Here is a 23434-nt window from a genome sequence, read left to right on the forward strand (position 1 = left end):
GCAGATGGGGAGTGTCTGATGATTGCATATAGCGCCGAAGTTACTGGTCTTTACCATTCTTTCCTCTGCATGTCCTGGAGTACAAAAGAAACAGCATACAGCAACATGCGGGGACTGGCAGGAACACTCAATAAAACTGAAAAAAAAGAAAAGCAAGTGACGGTGAGATACGAAGAAGGCAGCTTCGCCAGCGTTTGTGTGTCAGAACCCGGGGATGGGGGGTTTGGCGTTAGTATGCATCGTGGTACACTGCAGAGCTATAGCGCGTCTTTAGTTGTATGGATTGATTCTGAACGTGACTGAGAGAATGAAAAGTGAATAAAAAAAAAAAAAGCTAACCTTTACAAAGGATCATAAATTGCACCGGCTGTTACAGACTTAAATCAAATGTATGCTTTTATTCTAAAACAGTAAGACTAAGAGCAGTTTACTTCTCAAAACGGAGGGGCGCAGGATCAAACTCGTGACCTCTTGATTCCCAAGCGGGGGCTGAGTCTATTGAACCACAGAGGCAGTTACAATAAACTGCTGTCAATGTCGCATGTTAAGGCGGCTTTTTGTTTCTGCAGTTATATTTTTGAATAAAAGCGCAATTGTGTTATTCTTGTGAAGATGTTTCTTTGCTATTTGGACTTCAGGCTTCATACACTATATAGTTTATGCCTACATTTTGTCATCTACTACTAGAATATAAAAAACGTTTCTGTTTTAACAATGTGTTGACACAGATTACTGTAGAAACGGAACAGACATGAAATGCGTGTGTTCCAAATAACGATCTATTATTTCCACTCTAAAATTCCACTTTACTCCCAGATACTCAATCAAGGCCTGAGCTGAGAGAAGTTCGTGCACGTTCTAAATTGGTGGGGGGATGGAATAGCCGGCTGCTCCAAGCTTCTCTTTATCAGCACATTTAGAAGACAAAGGACGCTGGCGGAGAGGTGTGAAGGGATTTAAGAAGCAGTTTAAGGTGGGATGAAATTACGAGTTTTTTCGTAGGCTCTGGTAATTCTAGTGTTAAAACCACTCACAATGAGCAGAAGTGAGAAGAACAATACAGGAAAGCTTGAACTCTTAATCCCAGTTTCTGCATTAGGTGTTCAATTGTGCAAGGAGTTATGCAGGTCACAACACTACTTGTAATTTGAAAAGCTGTAAATAACTTGCTCTGCACTGGTTTCCAATCGATATAGGAGATGTGGCTTCCATCTGTGTGACTGGAAGGTGCTCTATCAGGTGTTTTAACATACTTATTCGCGACTTTTAAATGTTCTAACAATGAACCGTGGACACCTAATATGCAACTCATGCTGTTTGCCTTCTTTGTGATAATAGACTAAAATCTAAAAGAGATGAGTTTGAAAGTATACAAATATGCAAAAAAAAAAAAAAAACTAAGATCAGTACACTGGCTAATGATGAACTCCACATATTATGGACAAATACAGCAATTCTTTCGTATGGTTGTTAACAGGTTTATTTTTATAACATCTACATGCTACATCACACACATATTGCGCTATGATTGATCCATATTTTAAAAAAAAAAAATTAAAGTAAACCCTGGAATGTGAAGCTATGTTTTGATATTACAATGGGATTCTAATAAAATGTTAATGAAAATACCATGCCTAAGAAACTTTAGAAACATGACTTATATTAAGCAAGATAGAAATAGAACAGTTCAATAACAAAGAATAAATAATGAAAACAACCGAATCAGTTATTTGCCTGCAATTCTGCTGCTTCATGATATTAAAATAAAAAAGTCAATCTTTATATTAAACAATATGAAAAAAATCTTTACATGGTTAAAATGAAATGGATCTCTTAACTTAGCACTTTATGTCACATTTTAAGAATATCACCAAACAATCAAAATATATTGGTACATAAATATTGTACATTCAACACTTTGCAGTTAAAAAAGCCAATTAAATAACAAACAAAAAAGTGGTGAGTATTTAAAGAAGCACATGGTCATCACTTTTCATTAGAAGTGTGTTTCTGCTAAAGTTTATTTTTCATAAAGTATACCTGAGCTCCACTGTTCCCTAGCAGTTTTCTTCAAGCACACTCCAGGAGCTGGCACAGACATTTATTTGTTAAAGTTGTTACATAAAACTTACCTTCTCTTTTATATTAACCATAACTAAATGGTACACTTAAAATATCCTACAATAACAGTACATTTCATTTTCAGTAATAGTAGTGTATTTGATAATGTTACGTGTTAATTTCAAATGACAAGTTTGGTCTTTCTTTATGTTTGATGACATTAAAATTAGCATCATTCAACAAAAAGTTAAAAACAATGTTAACTCCAGTTTCACAGCCAGAATCTGCAGTGCCATCCTACCTTCTCAAAAATGTTTAGCAAGAGTCCAGGCTAGTTTTTTGTGGGTTTTCTGGAGTTATTCCACAGCAAAATAACATACTACATATTAATACTGATAAGGAAATAAATTGAATGGTCTGTTCTATGATGGATGTGTTCCTTATAGTTTGCAGTCATGACTTGACACCTGTAGTGTAGTGCTGTAGTGACTGTCAGGATCATGCTCAGCAAGAAAAAGGAGATAATGAAAAAGACTTCTACATGATAGAGGTGTTATAAAAAAAGTAATTAGTATGTTATCACTGAGTGTAAAATGTGCAAATTCAACTGTATGTTTAACATGAACATATAATCTTTTAAAGTACATTAAGATTTTTTTCAAAAACAAACAAGGTAACTAATCATGGAGTAACTGTAAGAGCAAAGGGTGCAAGAAGGACTACATCCTATACAGAATACCTAAATGCAATTAATTTTACCTTTCTAATTTGATACCTATGCACACACTAAACGCATGCATAGTAACTGAAATACCAAAGATTAGGTTTGACATGCAGGAATCTAAACTGACAGAAGACAAACCACAAGTGTAAAGTTATTCAATCTTTAAAAAGCCGTGCATGTTAATGTAAGAAATTATATTTGTATTAGACATTAATATCACTATTCTTTATTTACAATGTACCTTCACTTCTTTGAGCCCTTTCATATATTTGCTTTCCACATCCTGAATCTGGTCCTTTAACTCATGAATATCCTGAGATAAGGTAACAGAAAGTAAAACAGGGGACTTGAACTCAAACTACATTCAGACTTAGAGACGTTTTTTCAAGCATTAAAGCTGTTTTTAAATTATACTCTTACAAAAACAGAATGAAGGACAGGGTAAACAAACAAAATCAGAAAACATGTTATGTGATTTCAAAGAAGGCTACATTTAACAACTGCAGAAAGAAAAGAGTGTAAAATGAAAAATACATTCAGAAAAATAATGATTTTGGTGTATGTCAAAAGTTAAAATTACAGGAAATTAATTTATGGAAGTGAATGCAACTAATGAGCCAAGAAATGTGAGACAACTGTTTAAACTGGATTTCAAAAACAGACATTAATTTAGAAAGCAAATTATTTAAGACAGGTAATATTGTTTAAATCTTACAACACATTCAATTACATTGGTCATAGAGATTTTTTTATTTGTTTATTATCAGGAACCACATTATACTTTAGTCAAAATCTTCCATTGGCTATCAAATCTATTATTGAAAAGGTTCAAAGATACGTTTGTTGTTATTTAAAGTGATATATGCCTGTCTTTGACTCCTCTTTAAGAAGAATTTCTGTATTTTGTCTGTGAATTCAAATACCAATCCAAATACAGCAATTACTAGAGTGGACACACAAGCTTGATTTTTTTTTTAAAGAGAGCTGTATAGCAGAATTCTGTCATGTTCATTTCAGGCCTTTAATATATCTTCAGTATCCATGAATAATTGCCACCTGACCAGGGTGAGATTAATAGACAGACATTCTGAAATGTTTCTGGCAATGTTGAATATTACAACTATATTGACAAGAACATGCCATTCAGCTCAATAATGCTTGCCATGATCTTACTTATAAGAACTTACTATAAGAAGAACCAGTTGGGATCTTTTTTTTTACTAAAATTTGTAGTAATTTATTTCAGAATTTTATAAGTTTCCTATGTTGCCCAATGGATGTACTGGCTGTGATTGAATATTTACTTATTTTAATTATAAATATCCAATTTCAAATTTTTGTATAATTTGACAGTTTTAGACAATCTTATTATTAATGGGATTTTTATTTATTAGTATAGACAAAATATCTAATTATTTACAAAGTCTAAACACTAAAATAGATCAACATCTCCTTTACCCGAGTGAAGCAGTTTACTGTGCATGTACAGAATAGTAGGTTATATTCTATGCAGCCACGGAGTAGTTCATAAATTTGAACGACTTACTTTCAAAAGCTGTTATTGATAACGTACATCTAAAGTACCATATTGTAAATCTGTCATGCAAACAGCATAACAGTTAAAAATAAGTTCCTTGTAACGTTTTTTCAATGTGGACAATAAGCAGATGCACATATTTATGCAGCTCCTTTCAGTTCTTTTACAAAACCTGTTTGGGATAAGCCAACAAACTTGGTAGGCACTCAACTAGGTTCAGATTCAATCTTTTCTAAATTGAAGAGCACACTGAAAGGTAACTTATAAGTAGTCTAGTCATTTATGTTGATTACTTGTGGCGCAACTGCTTTTGAAATAGAAGAGTAGATTTACTCATGTATAAAGAAAAGACAAAGCACTAAACATTTGCTGGTTGCAGTCAAATAGATTCTAGGTAAGCTTAGAACGACAATCTTTTGAAACTGGCACTTCAATAATATAAATTAAAAAGATCCAAAAGCCCCAGCTATTGCCAATTTTTACAAACAGCACCTTGAATTCCTACTTCTTTCAGTTTGATGTCTGGCCTCCCATGTGACACGTTATCAAAAGCTTACCGAAAATCAAGATAAATATTATCATATGCACTTCCCTGATAACAACATATTAGTAAAACACAATCTTCTCATCTGAAAAAAAATGTTCAATAACACATTTTTTCTTGTCATGTGATACTAAATCTTTTCCTTAATAATTGTTTCTGTTAATTTACTGTCAAGCCTAATTGACTGGATCTGACCAATTATCCTTTTCATATAATGGGATAACTTTGGCTGGATTCCAGTCATTAGTAATTTCTTTAACACGCATTTTTGAAACAGTCCCATTAATGGTTTATATGCATTGCCTAACCTCCTTATGACCTCTAGGATAAATTTTATCTGGTCCAGCAATTTGGAGCAATTTGTTAAATTTCAGCCTTTTTAATCAAAGCATTCATTTCATGATCACTCTGTACCTCCTTAAAATTAACCTTGAGCATAACTTGGACTTGAAATTCTATGTAAATAAGGGCAAACTCGAGTCAGACTTGGGGTGACATGTAATCTTATGTTTTACAGTGTTCTGACTGAATAACTTTTGTTATAGTATTTTGCTGCCATTTATGGGAAGAAATAACATCATTCTGCAAAAAATCTGAATTTTTCTATACATTTTGCCAATTCATGGTAACTTATCAAAAAATGCAATGGCAAAACAAATTCTAACTGAAGTATTGCTCGAATAAAGGGATAGGGATGATGATGTGCATTGGCCATTAGACAATGACACAGAGAGTGAAACTGGTGCATATGACACTACATGACTAGTAGACTGGCATAATATGTGTGGTGAGTTCGGTCGCATGAAACTTCACCATGGTGTAAAAAGGCAAAATGATTGCAATCAAATTCAAGGATAAGAAAGATGTTAGCCCACTAAGCACTGTTCACAATGTAGTAACTGTCAATGTTCTTGCCAGAGGAAATGTGGAAGTTACTAAGCCTTGTGCTGTGGTAACCTACAATCACACAAAATACACATCAATTGTACGGTTCAGGCACAGACAGTAAACCCTCACATATGCAAGCAACAGAAAAAATATGCTAAGAAAAGTGCACAAAAAAAACATGCTTCTACTCTCCCAATAGGTAAGGCTGTGTTTTGGTGACTGTTTCAAAACAAATCACACAATGGACATGTACTAAATTTGCATCAGTACAGCAAGGATAGTAAACATACATTTCATACACTGTTTATGTTGACATTTTGGTATTTATATGCTTCTGTTACATATAATATTTTTTCTTGCCTGAAATAATTCAGTATTTCTTGTCTTGTTTCTTCCTGGTTTAAACATATTGCTAAGAAGGTTAATCGTTTCTGTTACTGCTGGAATGTTGTGAACTTCTTTGCATGAGAAAATGTCCAGAGCAATTTACTATTTCACTTTCTGAGATGCTAATATCAGCATGGTAATTTAAGCATGAATTTAACACAAAGGAGAAAAATGTGACTTTGTGAAAGAAAAAAGCAAATCTGAAAAAAGAAAAATAAAAGGCAGTGAGCCATGTTCGTGTGTGGATTCTCCCTACAGATAACAACAAATGCACTTGGGTAGATTCTACATGTATTATCCAGGAATAACTAGCAAAGCAGGTAGCAGACTGGGTATAATTGAATAAAGGGGCTAGATTTTAGGGTTCTACTCAATTAGTGTGTTTACATTTGCTTTAATAACTCAGTTATTCACAGAAACTGGTTTTCCAAAATGTCACATTTCAATTAGAGAAACTGGGTTAGTACTTTCTGAGAAACCTGGTTTACACATGTAGATTTGTACAACAATCTCACTGTATTCTGAAAAATATGTTTAATATGAGATTCAGATAAAAACAACTGTTTTGATTGTCCATCATGTGGCAATGTAAACACTTAACTGAGTTACAGTTAAGGTTTTTGTAGTCAGCACACTTCCACTGCACTTGGTTCACCTGCTTAGCTTCATGCACACTTTCAGCAGCTATGGTAGAAGTGTCAACAAAAATAAATTTCCCGAGGCAAATGCTCAGCCGATTATTATTTCTTCTCTGGGTTGAAATAATCTCTATCAATGTTTCAGAAATCAAATTTGTGTTGAGTTTAACAAACAGTGCTTTGCTCAGCAGCTAAATCTTGGGAGCAGTGTTGGGACAACACATTAAAAGTAAAATGTATTATAAGGTCTGCTTACTTTTTAAAGCAGCGAGAAACCTAACTTGAGGCTTATTTTACTTATAGCATCCGATACTTGGTGTGGAAACTTCTAGCGTGGTCAGATGCTCTGTGCTGGTGGTTCGAAAGTCACAAATCCATCTTTGTTCTTTGAATGTTTTTGCATCCCTTACAAAAGTAATACGAAAGTAGCCTCACAATGTTCAGTGTGGTGTGGAGGTGTCACCCGTTGCACAGCTGCACTCGGATCCCAAGCCAGGTGGTTTGTTGTATGGTGGGTATGGCAATTAGCTGTAATCAGTGCATGCTCCCAACTATAATTAAAATTGGAAGCCTCAACACAAAGATGTAACAAGCATTCTAAACACAGAGTTAGACCCAATCACACATGCCAGATTCAATCACTGCGAATGACTTGGGCAAGGACAGTCCTAACCAAGTTGTGCTGAACAAATACAAAGTGAGCTTTATACAGAGCAAGTTATTACTTTGACCCCTTCCTGTGCTTTGTGTAGGCATGTATCCCATTGAGGTGTTTCTAATGCTTTATACCTACATGTTTTACCACCATTGGTCCAATTCTGGTTCTACTGTGGCACTGTCGGCAATGATCTGGCTCTGTATACATTTGTTAGTCTGCATCTGGGCAGAATCTGGATTAGAAACAATCTGCCGACTGCAGATTGTGGTATGTTACATTCAGGTAGAGTTTGTTTCTGAATAGGCAGTACCTAATAGTTTGCAGTACAATTATGGAATGTCGTATTTGAGACAATTCTTGATTCTAAACGCATGTGGCTGGCTTGTTTGTCTGGAATAGACACTGTCTGACTAGCTAGCCAGTAAAATACACTCAGGCCACATCCAGGCTGATTTCTCTGTATCATAACCTAATGGCTCGATTCTTATGCAGGGTATTGCACTGACCATGCATCACTTCATCTACCTTTTGCTTCCAAATAAAGAGCTACTGTCCTAAGTCTGGCTGTCATAAAAATGTAGACATCAAGTCAAATACAAACATTTGGTTTTCAAAAATCCGTGTCTTTATATGTACTCGTGGAATTAGTCATTTGTGAGTCTATAATTTTATTTTATCTGTGAATTTGTCACGCACTCTGGGCCTGCACTCAGTATACAAAAATAAACTGAATTGAATTGAACTAGCTGCACAAGCCAAGAAAAACTTTTTTAATTGAGTGGCACAGAAAAGCTTTGTAATCATTGCAACAAATAAACTGCTCAAAACAATTAAAGGAACACTTTGAAAAAACATCAGACCTCACTTTGAAAAAAAAACACATGCTGGATATCTATACTAATATGGACTGCGTAATATGTTACAAATGAAAAGGATGCCACATCGTTTGATGGAAATGAAAATTATCAACCTACAGAAGGTTGAATTCAAAGACACCCTGAAAATCAAAGTGAAAAAATGATACAGCAGACTAGTCCATCTTTCTGAAATTGTCAGGGCTGCTCCTAATTAGAGGAAGGATAGTGTACTGGGGGATCTCCTCCCAGATCTGGACCAAGGCATCACTGAGCTTCTAGACAGACTGAGGTGCAACCTGGTGGTGTTAGATGCACCAAAACATAATGTCCTAGAGGTGTTCTACTGGATTTAAGTCTGGTGGGCGTGGAGGTTAGTCAATAGTATCAATTCCTTCATCCTCCAAGAACTGCCTGCATACTCTTGCCATATGAAGCCGGAAATTGTCATGCACCAGGAGGAACACAGGACTCACTGCACCAGCATAGGGTATGACAATGGGTCCAAGGATTTCATCCCGATACCCAATGGCAGTGAAGGTGCCGTTGTCTAGCCTGTAGAGGTCTGTACGTCCCTCTATGGATATGCCTCCCAAGACCATCACTGACCCTCCACCAAACTGGTGTGGTATATGGCCGGCTTGACATCCCGGCCAATACCTCCAGGCCGCCAGATGGAGCCCTCCCTGCAGTACAGAGGTGCCCCAAAGACCAGCAGGGAATCATGGACTATGTAGTTTTTATACACGGCCCTGCTGGATACCACAGGGGCCGCAAGAGGGAGCTGCAGGGAGGACCGAAGAATCATATGTGCCCTATAACCTGGAAGTGCGTCATAGGAATAGCGACAACAGAAGTGACGTACTTCTGGGGTGAAGAAAAGGACTTGTACGTGACGCAGAAGTGATAAAGAATCACATGGACTGGGGATTGGGGAGACTTCCGGGTCAGGGAGAATAAAAGGACTGTGGGAGCTCCCAGATGGCAAGCTGAGCTGGGTGGAAGGGTGGCAACACGTCTAGGAGTGGAGGATTGTTTATTGTTATTGTGATAGGTTTGCTAATAAGTATAGTGGTGGAGAGAGTGCTTTGTGCACTGTGGAAGATAAATAAAGTCAACATTTGGACTTTTTTCCTGGCGTCTGGAGTCTTTGGCAGGGGTTCAAGGGAGCGATACTGCCCCCTATCTGTCACACTGGTTATGCTGAACGACGTTACAGGAAGCATAACGTTCCCCACAGCTTCTCTAGATCTTTTCACGTCTGTCTCATCTGTGAAAAGCTCAGGGCACCAGTGGTGGACCTGACAATTCTGGTATTCTATGGCAAATGCCAATCGAGCTCAACGGTGCTGGGCAGTGAGCTCTGCAGGGCCCACTAGAGGATGTCGGGCCCTCAGGTCACTCTAATGAAGTCTGTTTCTGATTATTTGGTCAGAGACATTCACACCAGTGGTCTGCTGGAGGTAATTTTGTAGAGCTTTGGCAGTGCTCACCTATTCCTCCTTGCCCAAAGGATCAGATACCAGTCTTGCTCATGGGTTAAGGACCTTCTACTGCCCTGTCCAGCTCTCCTAGAGTATCTGCCTGTCTCCTGGAATCTCGTCCATGCCCTTGAGACTGTGCTGGGAGATACAGCAAACCTGGCAATGGCATGTATTGATGTGCCATCCTGGAGGAGTTGGACTACCTGTGCAACCTCTGTAGGTCCAGGTATGACCTCATGCTACTAGTTGTGACACTGATCACAGCCAAATGCAAAACTACTGAAAGAACTGTCAGAAAAGATGAGGGGTAAAAAATGTCAGTGGACTCCACATGTTAAACCATTTCTGTTTTGGGGTCGTCTCATTGTTGCCCCTCTAATGCACCTGTTATTAATTTCATTAACGCCAAAGCAGCTGAAACTGATTAACAACCCCATCTGCTACTTAACTAACCAGATCAATAGCCCAGAAGTTTCACTGACTTGATGCTATACTCTGATTAAAAAGTGTTCCTTTAATTTTTGAGCAGTATATATTACTGCTACAGGAGATATTTTGAAAATTAAAACTTTTTGGTTTTATTGGTGTTTCTCTTAATAGGAAAGGCTCATTTAGGAACAAAATACCATCCAATATATACAGAGAATTCTAATGGGCTGGTGCCCTGTTCTGATGTTACCCCTGCCTTGAGCTTGATGCTTGCTAGGAAAGGCTCCAGATGAATGGATGAATGAATACATAACGAAACATGAGTGGGACAATGACTAGTATTTTCCAATATCTATAATATTTAATTTTTGAAGATGATGAGCTGTGCTTTGCAATTATTAACAGTCCACTCCTGCCATAGGTTATGCTGATTTACTGTCAGTGCCAATTAACAGATTGGGTATATCATCATACTTGCCAGAAGGGCGCAGAGCAAAAAATAAAATCCCTTTTCAGGTCACTGTAACTCAAGTACATACAAATTTTTTATGAAACATTATTTTCTCCTGATTTAAAAATTATTAATGGATTGGCCTAGCAGTTCCATTGGACGCCGATAACAGCAGGTCTGATTTTAGTACAGCAATATGGAAATACTGCCACACGTACTGAAATCACATACATGCATCATTTTACAGAAGATGCACACACAAGTAAAGTAAGCTGATTGTTGTTCTTTTTTATTTTTAATGTCATTCTTTATTTCTATGGGGGCCATGGACCTCACAAACAAAGGGAAGCTCATCTGATGTGTTGTATTTTGCATACCATAACAGAATATAAAAAAGAAATAAAAGGCAGAGACTGCTGCTGAATTTGCCACAGCTGTTTATCCTATGACCACCGTCAACTACGCATGGAATGAAACTGTTCCTGAATTGCGAGGTCCGTACAGGAAAGGCTTTGAAATGATTTGCCGTGGCTGAGGCAGCGTGTGCTTGATGCTGTATACCGATAATTGTCTTTCTGATCAGCTGCTGCTGTGATTCCCCACTCAGATACAATGATATAAATACTCCGAGTGGTGCAGTGAGAGTAATATGGAAAAAGATGATCCGCTGTGGCAACCCTTAAAGGGAGCAGCTAAAAGAAGAAAAAGAAGAAGGTGGTGCAGTGAGAGTAACAACGCTAAAGCAGTTATGGTATTTGGAATACTATGGCCATTCCCTGGGCCATTATATTGTTACAGGTTAATTATAATCAGATGCATTACACTGATAAACAATATGCGGTTAGTTTCAACGTATTTATAAAACTGCGTCAGGAATGTGGTTCTAAGAAATAAAGGGTAACCACACAGGAACAGTAGCACTGCTTTGATGCTGGGTGCTGCCAGTCTGCAAAACCGAGCTGAGAACTTGCGTACGATAGGGTATGAGGTACCGTGGAAAAGTGCGTGGCTTTACGCCAAGTGTAGGTTTTATACATCGCAATTTGAACGTGGAAATGTTCTTAGGCAACATTTCTGTGCGTACGCACCGTTTATACATGAGGCCCCAGGTGACTACCTTAACTGGGTTACTCACCTCCTGGTTTTGTATGTGCATATAAACACACATACTGGATTTTCTGCTTGATGTGGAAACTCAGTATACATATGTTTTCATTCAGTAAATGTAGAAAATTGTTCAAAATTTAACACCAGATCATAATGCATATACGTGGGAAACTATGAAAGAGGAAATCAAAAAAAAAGTTAATTTTTCATGAAAGTTTAAGTCCTTTAGGGCCTCGTCTCTTAATAGTATGGTTTCTCACAAAAAAAACAGAACTCAGCAATTCCATCCACCCATCTTATGACTTCAGAAACATTCTTTTTTTTTTTATTAATTTTATTACAATCCATACATAGCAATCAAGTTTTTACAAAAAAAAAGAATTATGTTAAGAACAGATCGATCCCCACCCCTGAGAGAGAGAGCAAGCCAAACGGTGTAAAATTTAAGGCTTGTAAAAATACCTAAATTAATAAATTCTCTGTGCTTTATAAATTTATTTTAAAATATTACTGATTAGATCCTGCCATGTTTTGAAAAAAGTCTGTACGGATCCTCTAACTGAGTATTTGATTTTTTCCAATTTCAAATAGTATAACACATCAGTTTCCCACTGACTTAAAAGAGGAGAGTTTGGGTTCTTCCAGTTTATCAGAATAAGTCTGCGTGCCAACAGTGTAGTGAATGCAATCACAATTTGTTTGTCCTTCTCCACTTTAAGCCCCTCTGGAAGAACCCCAAACACAGCTGTTAATGGGTTAGGAGGGATTGTGAGTCCAAGGCTGTCTGAGAGGTAATTAAAAATTTTTGTCCAGAATAATGTTAATTTGGCGCAGGCCCAGAACATGTCACCCAGTGAGGCTGGGGCTTGGTTGCAACGTTCGCAGGTTGGATCATGCCCTGGAAACATTTTGGAGAGTTTTAGTCGAGACAGATGTGCTCGATATATAATTTTGAGTTGTATAATTGTCCTTTTCCTATGTAGAGTCTCGCTTGGTAGTCTGGCATGTTCTTCATCTATTCTAGTAATTTCGCTTTTTATCTCTGCTACTTTCTTGGGTTCGAATTTATTTCTGTGGGAAAGATATGAAATAATCTGTCCTCTTATGAAGGCCTTAAGAGTTTCCCAGAGTATTCCTGCAGAGATCTCCGAGGATGTATTTGTCTCTAGAAGTAATTTGATTTGTTTGGATATAAATTCTGTACAATTCTCATCTGCCAATAGAAGCGGGTTGAGATGCCATCTGCGGGGTGAGTGTATGGGGCTTAGTAATTTTAGCTCCAAGATCTTAGATTCGTGGTCAGAAATAACAACAGCATCGTATTTTCAAGATTTAATCATAGACAAGAAGTTATTGTCTATAAAGAAGTAATCAATCCTTGAGTAGCAAAGATGTACTGGTGAGTAGAAAGAATATGTTCCTGAGTTTGGGTTTAAAAACCTCCAGGGGTCTGATAAGTTGTGATCAGTTATAAACTTTTGTAATTATCTTTGCAGTGTTAGATGCTGTTCCCCCTGTGGAAGAAGTCCTATCTAAGAGTGGATTTAGAACACAATTAAAGTCCCCAGCCATTATAATTTTATGAGTGTTCAGATTGGGAATGGATGCAAATAAATTTTGTATAAATTCCTTATCAATATTAGGTGCATAAACATTTATCAAGATCATTTTACAGTTAGATAAGTCTCCCATGACCATTACATATCTCCCTTCAGGATCCAATATAACACCTGATGCTACAAATGATACTGTTCTATGTATGAGAATTCCTACACCTCTAGTTTTCTTTGTAAAACTAGAATGGAACATTTGGCCAGTCCAGTCTTTTTGCAGCCAGAACTAATCCTTGTTTAGTAAATGGGTATCCTGTAAAAATACCATTTTAGCGTTTAGACCTGTTAGGTGAGAGAGTACTTTCTTTCTCTTTAATTCGTGATTCAGGCCTTTAACATTCCAGCTCACTAAGTTAACTGTCCCATCATGGAGACATTGATTCTGAGTTTTTGATGTCATTTTATAGTCTTAACTGGAAGTGAGACAGCTTTGGCCTTAATTTCCTATTTCCCCTAGAGTTATTGCCATGCAGCTTATTATTACGTTGGTGGTTATAATTATAAAGATTAAAAGGATAGATTAGGTATAGATCAAGCCTGCTCTCTTTCTCTCCCCTCCTTAATAACCCACCCTCCCTTTTTGCCACCCCACGTGAGGCTAGAACCCACTTCACACAGTCCCAGTTCTCTGACATACCCAGAGACAGAGCACGTCCAAAGCAAAACAAGTCCCCACGCAGCGGCGTTTTAGGGTTAAAAAATAGAGATATCTATTACCAATATAGTCTAAAAAATTGTGCACTTAAAATATATATAATCTTCAGCAATCTTAGTGTATTAACTCTTTGAGGGCTGAATATTTTTTCTAAAAAACTCACACATAAATCAACATGAAACATTTGTTGCTACATGCCGTGGCTGCTGTTTGCACATATTTGGCAGCTCTGGCAGTAATGGCTGCATAGTGGCACTTCAATGGACAGCAGGAATGCACGGTGGGCCTGCTGCCTGGCTGTCTTTGCACAGCAGGTGGGTGGGTGGTGGTCGCAGTGTAACGCAATATCTGGTGGTCCTCCCAGGCGAATGCTGCTGTAGGTGCATCAGCTACATGAAAATGTTCAGCACCACGATCAGCTGGGGAGTGATCAGATGATGCTGGTACCTCACTTTCGTCCATCTCCAGATAACTTGTATCAAACTCAGAGTCCTATTCAACAAAATTATGTAAAACGTCCATGGAATATTTTGCTTTGCACATTCACTTTAGTCTCTTGCCAGATGTCGATGCCTGCTCACGCACGTGTAGGGAATCGAGGTCTAATCAACAAAGCTATGTAACATTCCTTTCAGCAAAGAGGACCAAACTAAAACGTAAGAGCGAGTTTTGTCACAGCTTATAGCTAATTACTGTCCTCTACCCATGAATTTTGACAAAAGTCGAAATTAGCCCTGAAAGAGTTAAGATAATACACCCGGATAATAAATCCGGGGAATGGTGTTAGAAATTTGTCCAGAATAAGCATAATAAGTCTCAATGCAATAATAGCAATAACAATAAACCAAGGGTATGATGTTGAACAGTCTCGTTTAGGGTACAGAGAAAATAATTAGATGATAAAAAAAGAGAAAAAAGAAAAAGTAATTAAGCACATTAAAACATAAACAGATAGCGCCCTAATAATAATAAGTAATAATGACAATATATGATGATAAAAACTCGTATTTTTAAACAAATAGATCAGACAGTAGATTATTAATTCTTGCCATATCATTAACGGCCATGACTCACTATTATGTATCAGAATAGTCCCAGGATCAGCTTTCTTAATTCCTTTTCTGCTTCTTCCTTGCTAGCAAAGACATGGAATTGACGCTGCAATTCCACTTTCAGTTTGGCCGCATACAAGAGGCTGTATTTGACGTTGGCTTGCTGTAACCGCTGTTTAATGTTCTAGAAGGCTGCGCGTTTAGTAGCTGTTGCTAGAGAGAAGTCAGGGAAGATACGAATGTGGTTATTTTCATATATAATCTCTTGCTTGTTTCTGAGGAGTGCGATAACTTCTAGCTTAAATGATAATCTTTCAAAGCGAATAATAAAAGATCTAGGTCTAACGGTATTTGATCCGCGTACGCGGTAAGCCGCTGCTATCTCAGAATCTGCTTTAAAGTCCTCCCTGATTATTTTAGAAAAAAGTTCAGCTGCGAATTTCACAGGGTTTGGACTTTCTTGATTCTCAGGCAGACCTTCAATTCTGACATTATTTCTTCTGCTTCCTTCTTCCAAAGCAGCCAGTCTGTCTCTTGAGTTTTTTGCATTCGGAGCTGACATTTACTGCTTTTTCTTCGGCACTGGCAGCTAAATTTTTGGCTATTTCAATCCGAGTTGTGAATGTCTCCTTGAGATCCTCCAGTTGATCAGTAAGCATGCTCAGTTAAAGCGAGTTTTCCTGAATGTGCTCTTCAATTTTACCCAGTACCTATCGCAACTCCAGTTGCAGCTCCTGTTGCAGCCTTTCATTTGCCTGTTGCAGCTCCAGTCGAGGCCTTTCATTTGCCTGTTGCAACTCCTGTCGCAGCCTTTCATTTGCCTTTACCCTTGCCTTCTCGCTTTTCTTTATATCTTGCATGAGCTCAGAGAACATCCCTTTCAGTTCAGACAGTTCAATTGTGCTTTCTTGTACCGTAGGTGAAGCGGCAGGCTCTACTGTAGCCGGTGTCCCCGCTGTTCCCGGCTCGCATGGAGTAATTGAAGCCGTGGACTGCAAGGCCTTTTCCAGTTTCAGGTGATCTTCTCCGATCGGTGAGCTATCGAGATCTGCAATCACAATCGTACATTCGCTCCCCTTTTCGTTCTCAGCCGGCGACGATGTAGTGGACTGTGGTCCCGTGGAGTCTGTACTTTCGCCCAGCTGATCCAGGTCTGTCTCTGAAAGGCCGTATCTTGAACTAGGGCTTGCAGATCTTAGTTTGGGTGCAGCTTTAGTTTTCGAATCTTTCGGACCCCCTTTCTTGTTGGTCATGTTATATACTTACATATTCTGTAGCAGTGCCCCTCGAGTTGAATAAGTAGAGGATATCTCAGGATAATAAGCAGATAATATGAAAAATAACACCGCTGCTAGCAGAGCTCCACTTCAGACGTCCATCTCTCGAATCGGACGAGACCACACGAGTAGTACTTTTTATAAAGTAAACATTAGTTCTCCAAAAGTTCGATCTCAATATTGTGCCTTTTTCTGCTTTTGGCTAAAATATCAAATTCATTTGTTTTTATCAACTGATAGGTCTTCAGAAAATTATAAGAAAAGATCTTCAACATAAGGCATAATGTATAAAAACAACTGTATAGTCAGGCGATTTCCTCATCTTTAAATGAATTACAGATTTTTCACAAAAATACACATCTGGAGACACATCCTAAAAATCAATCTATTACAAAAAAAATTACAAAGTAAAACATAATGTAAAATTGAACACCACTGAAAACAGGCATTATACTGGTAGAACCATATCAACAAAGTATTAACTAAATAGCTAAAATCACAAGGTGGTGTATTACTTGCATTTATGAAATTAGCTAGGGTTTAACAATGTTTTGGAAGGTAACAATATCCAGCAGTTTACATTAATGGCAGAACACTGCCATACATTTCTGATGTTGGTATCTATGTATTTTTACATAGGGTCTCAGGGAAAGGCAGTGGTGGAACTTAAACCCATACACTGTGTGCACAATTATTAGGCAAGTGAGTATTTTGACCATATCATCATTTTTAATGCATATATTCCAACTCCAAGCTGTATTAACTTGAATGCTTATTGGATTTAAGCACGTCAGGTGATGTGTATTTGTGTAATGAGGGAGGGTGTGGCCTAAGGAGATCAACACCCTATATCAAGGTGTGCAGAATTATTAGGCAGCTAGTTTTCCTCAAGCAAAATGGGCCAAAAAAGAGATTTAACTGACTCTGAAAAGTCAAAAATTGTAAAAAGTCTTTCAGAGGGATGCAGCACTTTTGGAATTGCTAAGATATTGGTGTGTGATCACAGAACCATCAAACATTTTGTTGCAAATAGTCAACAGGGTCGCAAGAAACGTGTTGAGAACAAAAGATGCAAATTAGCTGCCAAAGATTTGAGAAGAATCAAACGTGAAGCTACCAGGAACCCATTATCCTCCAGTACTTTCATATTCCAGAGCTGCAACCTACCTGAAGTGCCCAGAAGTACAAGGTGTTCAGTGCTCAAAGACATGGCCAAGGTAAGGAGGGCTGAAACCCAACCACCACTGAACAAGAAACATAAGTTGAAACGTCAAAACTGGGCCAAGAAATATCTGAAGACAGATTTTTTTCAAAGGTTTTATGGACCGATGAGATGAGAGTGACTCTTGATGGACCAGATGGATGGACCTGTGGATCAGTAATGGGCACAGAGCTCCACTCCAACGTGGAGGTGGGGTACTGGTATGAGCTGGTATTTTTAAAGATGAGCTAGTTGGACCTTTTTGCATTGAAGATGAACTCAAAATCAACTCCCAAACCTACTGCCAGTTTTTCGAAGATACTTTCTTCAACCAGTGATACAGGAAAAGACCATGATTTTTATGCAGGCCAATGCTCCATCACTTGCATCGAAGTTCTCCACTGCGTGGCCAGCCAGTAAAGGCCTTAAAGATGAAGGAATAATGACATGGCCCCCCTTCCTCATCTGACCTAAACCCTATCGAGAACTTGTGGGAACTTCTTAAACGCTAGATTTACGGGGAGAAAAACAATACACCTCTCTGAAGAGTGTCTGGGAGGCTGTAGTCACTGCTCCACAAAAAGCTGATCGTCAACAGATCAAGAAACTGACAGACTCCATGAATGGAAAGGCTTATGACTGTTATTGGAAAGAAGGGTGGCTATATTGGTCATGTTTATTTGTAAATTTTGAGGTGTTGTTTATTATTCTCACTATAACAGATGAAAATAAACAAGTGAGATGGGAAAATTTTCATTTTTCCTTTAGTTGCATAATAAATCTGCACACTAATAGTTGCCTAATAATTGTGCGCACATATGTATTCCCCTGATGATGTTCACACTCACATTTCCGTTGTGAAACATTCAGGTTTCAGGTTTATTAACATTTTGGATTGACTGATAGCACTGTGTTTGTTCCATATTAAAATTAATCCTCAAAAATACAACTTGCCTAATAATTCTGCACTCCCTGTAGATCAGGTTAATTGGCAGGAGTCCTATGTTGGGCTACTTTCTAGTTGTTTTGAAAATGTTATATTATTCTGATATTTTTAATGTTGTTTGCATTTGCTACATACAACACTCAGTATATTACTTTTCAGCATTTTATGCGTGTCTTATGAAAGCCAGTAAATAAAGTACAGCATGTACTACCACACTACAGTACAATGCAACTATCCTATTATTTTCCTCATGAAGTAACCTGATTCATGCTATAGTTAATACTAGATTGAAGTTTCAGTTTCAGAAAATGACTTTTCACCATGGAAATAAATGCTTTAAAAACCAAGAACATTTATTTAAAGACAGATAAGATATGCATAAAAGCAAACATTAGTTTTACCTTTATCTCTCGTATAGAAGCTTCTGTGTCCACAGAAATAGATGTATCCCCACTTCCTCTCCTAGAGGATGTCCCACCTAAAGAAGCAAGTGTAGCTGCGGAGAGTGTGGAGGTGCTCCGTGATCCCTATAAACAACAAAAGCAACTTTTATTGGTAAACATACACTTAAAATAGCCATAACACAAAAGTATCTGTCTACCAGCAACATTAAAATACTTATTTATTACACATTTTAGGACTTGTGAATTGTCCTTGCCTTTTCTTTTTATGGGGTACTTTTTGTGCATAGTAATTTTAAAAATGTTTAAGAGCCCCAAATCTACTTCCCGAAGAAAGCATTCAAGACAAAAAATATGTGAGAATAGACTTGTAAAGCAGCTCAGTGGCATACTGGTTATATCTCTGATCTTACAAATCCTTGGACCACCAAGCGAGTTCTTTTATGTTTGCAGAGGTGTTCTCCTAGTACTTGTTTCCTCAACATTCCAATGATGTTCTTATTAGGTTTACTTGGAGGCTCCTTACACTGATCTGGTAAGATGAATAGGTGTGCTTGTTTCTGATTATTTCTTTTGATAAACTGGTAGTGCATCTGGTTAAGACAGACTTTAGTTTTTAAAGGTTGTAATCTTTATTGAGGAGAGTTCTGGTAACCCATTGGTGACTATTTTAACTACTTTTTGACCATTATAATTGATTTTATTACCTTTGGAGTTAAACTAATAATCAAATAATGCTTAGGATAAGCCAAGTATAGCCTTATAATACTGTTTTTTAAGTTTACTAAATCTTTTTATATTTTTTAAATTGATGGTCTTTTCAAAGACATGTTTAAAGAAAAACATATTGTATTAAAGATCCATACGTGCAAAAGCTAAATTCCATTACAATTGAGCTGGCATATAAACTATCATTTACTTGCTACATTTAAATTAATTGACACTAGAGGGCGCCTATGGTCTATATAAACACAGGACTGTATATACTTGGATATTACGTCCTGTCAGTTGTTTAATTTGTTCAATTTAAGGTCAATTGTATATTGTCTTAACATGTCAAAGAATGTTCTGAAAGGAAAAGTTATATTAAATAAGTAGAATATTATTTCACTGAACGTTCTTTATATTCCTTCCTTGTTCTTCGTTTATGTTTTTTATTTAATCCACCCATCCATTTTCTATCCCACTTGTCCATTTGTAGGTTGCAGGAAGTTGGATCTCCAGCCCAATCCAGGGAACACTTATGCACAGTTCCCCATTCACTCCACCTGGTACAATCTGATGTAAATTAACCTAATCTACAAGTCTTTGGAATGAGGCTGGAAAACTGAAGTACCCTAAAAAAACCGAGGTTGGTAAGGGCAGAAACGCAGAGACCCTATGATAAGGTCTAGGGATTTCATGATACCAAAATTTTAGTGTCTGATACCAATACCAATGAAATTTCATGATACTCAATACCTTTCGATATCAAAACTTGCACCTTTATCCACTTACAACATTTGAGGTACAACTAGTTCCACTTCTTCTGCTTTATCCGGTTGAAGTACAGACAGGTGAAATAAGTGTCCTGTTCATGGTCACACAGTGTTAGTAGCAGAATTTCAACCCACAACCTCGGGGTCTGAAGTCCAAAGCCTTAACAACTAGACTCCCTACAAAAAACTATCTTGCACTACCACAGTTGTGACAGCATCTTTACAATACTGGTATACCCCATCAAGAAGTCAATAACTCTCATTTAAATAAACTAGTATTGGCATTCATAAACATCAAAATACAATGTAGAGCTTTCATTGTAATGTGTGATGGACATATGGACCCACCAAGTGTAACCACAAATGGGTGACTTTTTATAATCTTGATGGGATTTCAATACAGGGTTTATAAAGGATGTTATCAACATGGGACTACCTAATTTATCTTACCATGGGCATATTCCAACTTTATTCTCTGACATTTTTTCTTCAGCAACTGAAAAACACTGCTAAGTAAGCATACGAATTATAACATTATTTTATTTGTACTGTTGAATTAGTAAGTTACAAGACAATTTAGTAGTACTAGGGTGTTGTACCATGTTAGTCATTATGAATGTAGTGAGAAGTCAAGCAAAATGACACCTTTTATTGGCTAACTAAAAAGATTACAATATGCAGGCCTGAGTTGCCTCAAAAGCTTGCATATTGTAATCTTTTTAGTTAGCCAATAAAAGGTGTCATTTTGCTTGACGTCTCACTACAAGACAATTCAGGATATTTCTCTCTATTATAAAAAAAAAATCTTGGGGAGGCAGACTAGGGAGACGAGACTTGATCTTCTCGTAAGACAATTTGAAGTCCTGCGAGAGACACTTTAACTTTTGCTGACAAGCAAAACACGCAGCTCGCCAGTAGTAGAAAACCAGCAGATGATCTGACCACTTCTCCGTGCATGCGTTCAGCCACCCTAACCCCCCTCTTCACAACGCGAGCAGCAGAGACACAAAGTGGCAAAAAGGACAGCGGCTGTACAGGCTTTAAAATGATCGACGGGCAGCACAACAGCAGCAGCAGCAACAGAAAGACAGCAGATGATCTGATGGCATCTCCTTAGCGTGTGTTCAGCTGCCCCCTCTTCACAACGCGAGCAGTGTTATACGTTCTGCGAGAAAGAGATTTAACCACGCCCGGGGCCAGAAATAAACACATATTGTCTTTACAACGTCACACGAGACAAGGCAGTGACCCATCATTTAAAACAAGTCCACGGACATCTAACCTAGCAGTTGTTGAATTGCTTTTGGCAGACACGCATCATGTGCTCCCAGCTCTTAAAACAACGACATGCGACAAGCAGAACAGGCAGCTCGCCAGCAGCAGAAAGACAGAAGATGATCCAATGGCTTCTCCTTAGCATGTGTTAAGTCGCCCCCTTTCACAACGCGAGCAGTGTTATACGTCCTGCGAAAACCAAACACAGGGATGGGCGAGCAAAGTGAGCAGGGGGCGGAGGCCCCTAGTTAATTTAAAGTAATTCTTTAACACTAGAATCCTTGAAGTCTACAAAAAAAACTCATAATCCCGTCGCACCTTAAATTCCTTTAAACCTCCCCATCAGCGTCTTTTATTTTGTAAATGTGGCAATCAGAACAAGCAACAGGCAGCCTGCTGTAAGAAGTCAGTTTGTACTGTAAGAAGTCTGTCAACTCAGAGAGGGAGAGGCAAGTTCGTTGTACCACATGACCGTCACTGAGAGAATAAAACTGAATAATAAATAGATAAATAAAAAAACTTTTACAAGTAGCCAAAATTTACACCGGGAGTTACAGACCAAATCAAATGTATGTTTTTATTATATTAATAACTAGCAAAATACCGAGAAATAGTGTTAAAGAAGTTATGGAAAAAAAAGGTAACATTTTAAAAATAACGTAACGTGATTGTCAATGTAATTGTCATAGGTCTTATTTAAGTATTGAGAATGAGGAGTATAATTGTAAATGTTGTGTATGAGAATTACACATTTTTAGGATGTAAGGATCTCTTTGTAAACAACACTTGCAGTTCTGCCTTCAGGCTGTAAAATGTCTGTTGAGCTTACTCTTGAGCATGCAGCGTACAGTTGGCCATGTGAGAAGCAATCTTTTGTCAAGTCAATGCCGACCTTTTTTAGAGTCTGGCCCTGTGACTTATTTATTGTCATAGCAAAGCAGACCCTTACTGGAAATTGGAGGCGTTTGAATTGGAATGGGAGGTCAGAGGGTATGACAGGGATGCAAGGAGAAAATACTCGTACAGTCTTCTCTAAGTCTGTTTCAGTGAAGACAGTTGCCTCAATGAGGTTCTTGTGCAGAGATTCGATCTAAAGCCTGGTGCCATTACAAAGTTTTGGTGGTTGTAAGTTTTGTAGTAAAGCGGTGGAGTAAACGAAAAGGCAGGAGTCACCAGCAGGCAGACATGAAGCAAGGCGAACAATAAAAGGCTTGAAGAGGTGGAGTAAAGAAGAAGGGAGCAGTGAGCACGAACAGCTGAGGACAGTAAGGAAGCGAGTGAGGAGGCACATGAGCACGGGATGTCGTTAATGTATATAGGCAGGGAGCCAACCACGTGGTAGGTGTGTGGACAGCGGCCGTGTGGAAAAAGGAAGGGGGACCGGGGGTGACCCTTATGTGTGAAATAAATCCTCTTTTAATGGAAATAACAAATGAAACCGCCAAAAGGAGTGCTCAGTTCCTAAACTTCCTTATGGCGTAATAGTGAGAACCGCCAAAAAGACGACGTTATTTTCAAAAGTTCATTACGGGGCACAACACGAAATGAAACATACTTAACACATTTGTAAGTACAGTGTAAACGATGAGCATGGGAATATTGGAAGTAGCAGAAATAGTAAGGAGGGCTATCTAAATATACAGTTTAGGGGGTACACCCGTTTCCTCCCCTTGGGTGTTGTAATAGGACATGAAAAATACCTAACTTTTATAAGTACACTGCAAGGAATAAGTATGCAAAATTTCAGCTTCCCACATATATGGAAAGTGGGAGA

The 23434-nt window shown here is 38.0% G+C and overlaps 1 protein-coding gene across 23 annotated transcripts in view; it reads right to left on the reverse strand.

Annotated features, from left to right (window-relative positions):
* The window catches only part of LOC120531004 (leucine-rich repeat flightless-interacting protein 2-like), a 273630-nt gene that overhangs the window by 28794 nt on the left and 221402 nt on the right, over positions 1 to 23434 (reverse strand). For 20 of the 23 annotated variants that reach the window (XM_039755924.1, XM_039755918.1, XM_039755922.1 and 17 more), the window contains 2 exons: positions 18908 to 19033; positions 3027 to 3098 (listed from right to left, as the gene is read on the reverse strand). In XM_039755924.1, coding sequence (XP_039611858.1) covers positions 3027 to 3098; positions 18908 to 19033 — 198 coding nt within the window. The remainder of the gene's footprint in view (positions 1 to 3026; positions 3099 to 18907; positions 19034 to 23434) is intronic. The other 3 variants (XM_039755923.1, XM_039755913.1, XM_039755904.1) reach the window with 1 other exon arrangement.

Source organism: Polypterus senegalus, chromosome 6 (genome assembly GCF_016835505.1).
Source record: "Polypterus senegalus isolate Bchr_013 chromosome 6, ASM1683550v1, whole genome shotgun sequence".
Taxonomy (NCBI): Eukaryota; Metazoa; Chordata; class Cladistia; order Polypteriformes; family Polypteridae; genus Polypterus; species Polypterus senegalus.